Raw genomic sequence first — 7787 nt, 5'->3', positions numbered from 1 at the left:
GTGGTCACGTCACGTGCTCACTAGAATCTCAACCACTTCTCTCAATTTTATATTGGGAGAAATGACTGAGATGTTGGTTGGTAACTACGCCAACCATACATAGCGCATACTTGCGGGCACATGACGATCACTGGAACTAGCATGCCGAACTATATCCTAACAGTATGTACGTTACACACCACTAGAATTCTGAAACCTGCCGTTTTTGTAGACAATGTCTGGATGGATGGACAACCCCTTTAATTCTGGTGTCTTCATGAAACAGAGAGAGGCCTTTGGGTCTCCTCACGCATTGAGGTTCGGATAAGACTGCTTTCTCTGCATTCCCAGTAGCTACGGCCCACACTATACATGTAATCTTTTACAATCCCATAGTTAATTATTATGCTGAGGAAGGTTTAGTTCCTGAAACACGTTTAAAATTCATAGTATTACAAATGCTATTGTTTTTAGAATATAGTAACAAAAAGGAGACCGTTGCACTCTGTAGTGTTAAGATATGTGAACTATGAATATGGGAATATAGACATGCATTACTGCTGTGAAAAGCGTAAAAATTTAAATACTTGGCACACAAAAGTGGCCAGTTTTATGTGAGCCCAATAGCCAATGGCAAGGCAAACACTTATTGCTGGTTCTCTATTGAGCTAATGCCTCTTTGTAACATTAATACAGTTATAAAGTCATAAGGTTCAGCTCACCCATTTGTTTCATGTCCAGGCTCCTTTTGCTGCTCGGACTCACAGGCGTAGCCACCTGATTGCAATAAGAAAAGAAGGAAAAATAGTCCAACGCTCTGGAGTGAATCATCCAAACAGGTAAGCTTTCCAAATTTATTAGCACTTGGTACAAAGATAAAAGATTACATTGTAGGTCAGACAAAAACCTTCATACGGGAAGAAAAAACAGACAGCAACGACGACTCGTTTTGGCTAGCTGGTGTAGCCTTTGTCGAGTCAAAAGCTTGACAAAGGCTACAACAGCTAGCCGAAACGTGTCGTCGTTGCTTCAATTTTTTCTTCCCATAAGAAGGTTTTTGTCTGACCTACAATGTAATCTTTTATCTTTGTACTAAGCGCTAATAAATTTGGAAATCTTACCTGGTTGGACAATTTATAGGTAGACAGGAACCTGCAAATGGAGAATTAAAATCGCGTAAGGCTGAAGAGCAGGAGTGCACAATCAGAAGGCAATTTTAATTCTCCATTTGAAGGTTCCTGTTGGCCAATAAATTTTGGGTAAAAAAAAAAAACCCCTACAGAGAGGCATTAGTTCAATAGGGACCCAACAAGTAGAGGTCGCCTTGCCTTAGCTGTTGGGCTCACATAAAACTGGCCATTTCTGTGTGCTAAGTATCTCAATTTTTACATGTTTTTCATAGTAGTTATGCATATTTATATTCCTATATTCATTGTTACACATGTCTTAGCACTACAGAATGCAGCTGTCTCCTTTTTGTTACTATATTTCATGTTCATTTTGTTCCTTTTCACATTAGAAAGGTAGGAGATGCCATCAGTCTTTTTCTTAGATTACATTATTTTTCGAATGGCTGTTTTAAAAGTGGCATTTTTATCATTAATGTAAAGCAACGTCAAGTGAATCCTAAGGCTGTGCGCCCACTATGAGTTTTTGATGTTGTGTATTTTCCCTGAATTAAAAACCGTTATTATTCCAGCAAAGTAGCGGGATTTATAAAAATCTCATGCTCACTTTGTTTTTACTCCACGTAAGGTGACCTGTGGTGCCAGTTTAAAATCTGCAACATGTCAATTTTTCTTTCAGGTGTGCTCTGTTTTATATGCAGATTTTCCCCATAGAGTGCATTAGATGCAGAAATCCTGCAGGTAAAAAGAGCATGTAATCAACACATGAAGTTTTTTTTTATCAAAGTCAAATACCAGGATGTTAAAAAAAAAAAAAAAAAAAAATAGACAAAAACCGCATTGTCAAAAATGCACGTAAAAAGACGCACATAAAAATGCAATGAAAAAAAAACGCAGTAACCCAATTTGCTTTATAGGTGCAGAAATGCTGCAAAAGTTCTGCAACTTCAAAAGCTCATCATCGGAATGTAGCCTAAAGGGGGAAAAGCTACAAAGTGTAGGTAGAGATGAGCGTTCTTGGATGGAGAAGGGAAATATAGTTCCATTTCACCTTACACATGTCAGTCTACAAAGCTGGTGACTAGACTCTACAACATTGAAATGGCACATCAAGAAGTCATAGAATTATGGAAATCACAGGGATGGATAGATATATTAATGATCCGATATGATGAAAAAAATGGAATTAAATTTTCAAAACATTGTGGCTTAGGCCCTCTTCACATGTACGTGGTGTAGGTGCGTATAAGTGTCCATGTGTGTGTTCCTGATGCTATCCGTGTGACATCCGGAAAGCCCACGGACAGCATGAACTTGTATACTTACCAGTCTCCAGTGCTACTGTTGCTTTCGGGTTCGCAGTCGGTGCAGTGAATATTAATGAGCATAATGAGTGGGACCCAAAAGCAACAGCAACACAGGAGACCCGTGTGCATGACATGTTCTACGTCATTCACATTAGCTGCATTGAGGTCCTGCGCAGGTGCACTTTTATCTGCCCTACTCAGGGCAGATCATAGTACTGTAGTGCGCATACGCGGGTAGCCTTTAACCATTCCTCGCACCTATGCATTACAGTACTATTACAATACAGATCAAAGTGCGACTGCGCAGGACCGCAATGCTGGCCTGGGATTGACAAGAGGACGGAGATTGCAGCAGAGAGGAGGTGCTGGACTGGACAGCAGCGACAGCCATTGGACCAGACCGCCCGCCTAGATGAGTATTATAAAAGTGTTTGTTTTACACAGCAGCCTGTGCTCTTATATACAGTATTCTGGAATGCTGTATATAAGAGCTCACTGGTGGTGGCTGCAGCTTATATTTGCCAAATCTGGTGACCGGTTCCCTTTAAGAGGCCTGCACAAGAGACCATCACATGGATCCTACTTTCCGGATTATAGTGTGGAGTGGCATTTAAACCTTCTGTGCAACTCAGCTCTGTTTTAATAGTTCCTTAACCTGTGTCTCCTCTGCTCCATTTTCTATATTGCAACTATGTTATGTCTGTTGCCGCAATCTAGTGATGGGAGGACCCACAGATATCCAGGATTGGTCTACCCGGGTAAAAAAAACAAACAAAAAAACAAACTATTCCGGCCCGTAATTGATCCCATATATCTGGCTGGACTCCGATCCCCATATAAGTCTATGGGGACCAGAATCCATCGCTTAAAAATAGTGGTATAGGGGGATTGGAGTGAGCATGCTATACTTACCAAGACTCCGACGTGGTTGTAACTGCTCCCGCAGCTGCTCATTTTACTTTCAGGGCCTCGCATTAGCCGCATACATAATCACTGCTTTCCCTGCCTACCGGCGTTTGTGATTGGTTGAAGTCAGACATATCCCCAGCCTGTATGACAGTGTCTGACTGCTTCCAATCACAGACCATGTCTGTAGAACTATATCGTGGCATAAAAATAAATTAAAACTTTTGCATAGGATCCCCCCCATTTTATGTGGTCACGTTACCAGTGAGCACAGGTATCTTGACCTCAGGTGACTATGAGCTGCCATTAACCCCTTATTACCGCAATTGCCACTACATCAGGGTAATCTGGAAGACATGATTAAAGTTCTGAGATTGTCACATCTAATGACTCTGGCAATCCTGGGAGGCTGTAGGCTGCTATTTTAGGCTGGGGGACCCAATAAGCATTTGTCTCCCCAGCCAGAGAATACCAGGCCTCAGCTGTCGGGCTTTATCTTGGCTGGGTGTCAAAATTGGGGGGACTGCACGCCGGTTATTTAGTTAATTAAAAAAAAGAAAAAAAATGCATGCAGTTCCTCTTATTTAGCTACACAGCCAAGATAAGCGCATGGCTGGGGAATGTAGTCTGTAGCTGTATGCTTTATCTGCATTTGGTATCATAATATGGGGGCTCCCTGTGCCAATTTTTACTTATTTTTACCCCACGATAGATGCACATAGTGTCTGTGATTCCAAACAGGCAGACACGCTGTCACTCAGGGTGGGGGCGTAATTGACATTAACCATTCACAGAAGCCGGTGGGTGGGGAAAGCAGTGAATAGAGAAGTACAGGGTGGGCCATTTATATGGATACACGTATATAAAATGGGAATGGTTGGTGATATCAACTTCCTGTTTGTGGCTCATTAGAATATGGGAGGGGGGAACTTTTCAAGATGAGTGGTGATCATGGCGGCCATTTTGAAGTTGGCCATTTTGGATTCAACTTTATTTTTCCAATGGGAAGAGGGTCATCTAACACATCAAACCTATTGAGAATTTCACAAGAAAAACAATGATATGCTTGGTTTTAACGTAACTTGATTTGTTCATTAGTTATTTACAATTTAATGACCACTTATAAAATGTGTGCAAAGTGCTGCCCATTGTGTTGGATTGTCAATGCAACCCTCTTCTTCCACTCTTGACACACTGATAGCAACACCACAGAAGAAATGCTAGCACAGGCGTCCAGTATCCGTTGTTTCAGATGCTGCACATCTTGTATCTTCACAGCATAGACAATTGCCTTCAGATGACCCCAAAGATAAAAGTCTAAGGGGGTCATATCGGAAGACCTTCATGGCCATTCAACTGGACCATGACGACCAATCCACTTTCCAAGACCCTGTTCATGTAGTAATGCTCGGACCTGACACTCATATTGTGGTGGTGCACCATCGCATTATCCATATAAATGGCCCACCCTGTAGAATGACTGGCCAAGGAGCAGTTACAACCGTGCCGGAGACTCTGTAAATATAGCGCTCTTGCTGTATTCTTTTTTTCTTTATTTTTTTTTTATTACCCAAGTGCCGAATCCGGATCAATACCTGGAGTTCCCTGAGCAGTCCGTGCCCGGGTCCGGCACTCTGGTACTTTTCAACCCGCACGGGTCTGGACTTTTACAGTCTGTGTCTGTCCATCACTACTGTAATCTCATTTCTGCTTAATCGTAACCCATGGTTCCAGTTTGTTTTTAAGGGCGGCTTTGCACACTACGACATCGCAGGTGCGATGTCGGTGGGGTCAAATCGAAAGTGACGCACATCCGGCATCGCAGGCAACATCGTAGTGTGTAAATCCTAGATGATACGATGAACGAGCGCAAAAGCGTCGTTATCGTATCATCGGTGCAGGCTCCGACATTTCCGTAATGCCGGTGCCGTGACAGGTACGATGTAGTTCCTCGTTCCAGCAGGCAGCACACATCGCTGTGTGTGAAGCCGCAGGAACGAGGAACATCTCCTTACCTGCCGCCAGCGGCTATGCGGAAGGAAGGAGGTGGGCGGGATGTTTACATCCTGCTCATCTCCGCCCCTCCGCCGCCATTGGCCGCCTGCCGTGTGACGTCGCTGTGACGCCGCACGACCCGCCCCCTTAGGAAGGAGGCGGGTTGCCGGCCAGAGCGACGATCGCAGGGCAGGTGAGTGCATGTGAAGCTGGTGTAGCGATAATTATCGCTACGCCAGCTATCACAAGATATCGTACCTGCGACAGGGGCGGGGACTATCGCGTGCGACATCGCAGCATCGGCTTGCGATGTCGCAACGTGCAAAGCCCGCCTTACTGTTGCCGTTCTATCATCACATCACATCCCTTGTTCCATCTGCATCTCCCTGCTGTACCGACAACATCTGTCCGTGCTGCATAACATCTTCTCTCATGCAGACCAAGGTCTTCAAGAAAGCCACTTCATTGGGTGAGACATAACACAAGTCTGTTTAAGAAATCGGAAGAATATATGCTTGTCTCTTACATCCATATCCAAAGCATTTTTCTGAGACCTACATCCATATCCAAAGCATTTTTCTGAGACCTACAGTATGTGTTACATATGAATCCGATCTGCATAGGGAACACTCCCATATTCATTGAATGGAGAACAATCAATCACTTCAGAAAACATTGTAAACTGTGTTGCAGAAACCCCGTTCACGTTGGCGTGGATGCCGATTCTCATATTAGACCATGATTTTGACTAGAATCAGCCGCGACATTCATGAAAAAGCCAACACCTGAATAGACGATTAATTTGCTTAAGTAGATATTAACTACAGGTTATATGATTCCTGGAATTCTTTGTATTGCTAGTTATGTCTGAGTGTCACGTAACCGATCAGACAGGATAACAGACTTTTTTTTTTTTTCTTTCTACATTTTTCAAGAAGTGTTATAAAATGCCCACAACTTCCTCCACGGCTGCATTGTGCACAGACAGACCGGAGAGTCGGGTTCTTTGTGATTCTTTTCTAAAGCAGTAATGAAGAGATTTTCCGGATAAGACCCATAACTACGGCCCTCCACCTGTTACCTACCCAGGAAGCATCAACCCTATACAAGCAAGAGGAATTTCTGTGAATTTACAGGATTTTACTTGCTTTACGAAGTGGAGCAGCGGAAAGAGGAAGACCGTTGTATAACACATGGGTTTACATGGTGGATAAGGGACCTAAGAAGCAGACAACTGAACGATTTATTACGGGGGGCATACTCCATGCTGCTTCACCATGTCTCTGAAACTGCCAAAGAGCTGGGAGTTCACATTGAAATCTGATTTTGGAAGAATGGGTAACGAAAAATTATTTTCATCATCTGTGTGTATGTGTATAATAATGAAAACGCCTATGTTATAGCATAAATCAGAGCTAAATGTGTCATCTGAATAGGTGTAATCTGTTGATATCGTTTCTCCATATACCATAATAGACACTGGTGGCCACAAGCCAAAAAGGGCCCCTGAGCAAAAACAAAATATGGGCTTTTTGCAACCCAAAAGCTCATCAAAATGCCCAATTCCACCTGCTTCGGTGGTGGTAATGGGCCCCCCAACCTCTTGGGCCCCTTTGCGGCTGCACAGGTTGCATCAATGATATGTGCAACCATGGTATTAGAGCATAAAAAGTTAATAGAGGGTACATCGCTATATACAGGAGAAGAAAGCTGATAAGATGCAAAGAAGTCTCCGACAATAACTGATTTATGTCGTCCACTCGCACCAACAGTATAAGAAGGGCAAAAAGTATATTTTCTGCCATTATTTCACTATATTCAACAGTGTCTCATTTTTTTCATTGTGGTATAATGGATAAAGAACATGACATGTATATTTGTGGTGTCCAGCAATCCTATAGGCTTATTAGAATACATTATTGACCTACGGCCCAGGTGGACAGATATAGAAAAGGGCTGTTGTGCAAAAACAATATATGGGCCCTTTTCAGTCTAATAAATCAACAAAATCCACAATTTCACCTGCTTTGGAGGTACAAATGGGCCCCCCAACCTTTTGGGCCCCTTTGAAGCCACACAGATTGCACCAATGATATGTCCATCCTTCTGATGTTCCAAGAATGCAAGTGTGCTATTACCACGTGTGATAAATTGCCTCGGATCCCAGATGTAATACTGTAGACAGCATTAGGCTATGTTCACACCTGCATTCTTAGTTCTGTTTTCCTGTTCCACTATAGGAGCAGAGAAGCAAAGCTCATGCAGAAAGTGGAGTCCTCACGTGACTGACCTAATGATGCCTGATGGACCTCATTGACATTAAAGTGAATTGTTGGGATTCTATTAAGTTTAATGTGATTTTAAATTACCACTCCAGTCTTTTGTTTTTTTTTATCAGTTTATTTTGCAATCAGATAGGCATCAGTAATGTCTGTTCTCAGTGTGTAGTAAAATACATTATTTACTGCCTTTT

The 7787-nt window shown here is 42.7% G+C and overlaps 1 protein-coding gene across 1 annotated transcript in view; it reads left to right on the top strand.

Annotated features, from left to right (window-relative positions):
• The first annotated feature begins 6303 nt into the window (after nt 1-6303).
• The window catches only part of ARHGAP25 (Rho GTPase activating protein 25), a 179360-nt gene continuing 177876 nt past the window's right edge, over nt 6304-7787 (top strand). The window contains 2 exon segments of the mRNA XM_075342918.1: nt 6304-6557; nt 6560-6652. Of these exon segments, the coding sequence (XP_075199033.1) occupies nt 6518-6557; nt 6560-6652 (133 nt within the window). The 5' untranslated portion in view covers nt 6304-6517.

Source organism: Anomaloglossus baeobatrachus, chromosome 4 (genome assembly GCF_048569485.1).
Source record: "Anomaloglossus baeobatrachus isolate aAnoBae1 chromosome 4, aAnoBae1.hap1, whole genome shotgun sequence".
NCBI lineage: Eukaryota > Metazoa > Chordata > Amphibia > Anura > Aromobatidae > Anomaloglossus > Anomaloglossus baeobatrachus.
Note: the sequence above shows the minus strand (reverse complement) of the source record. Positions and strands in the feature narration are given on the sequence as shown.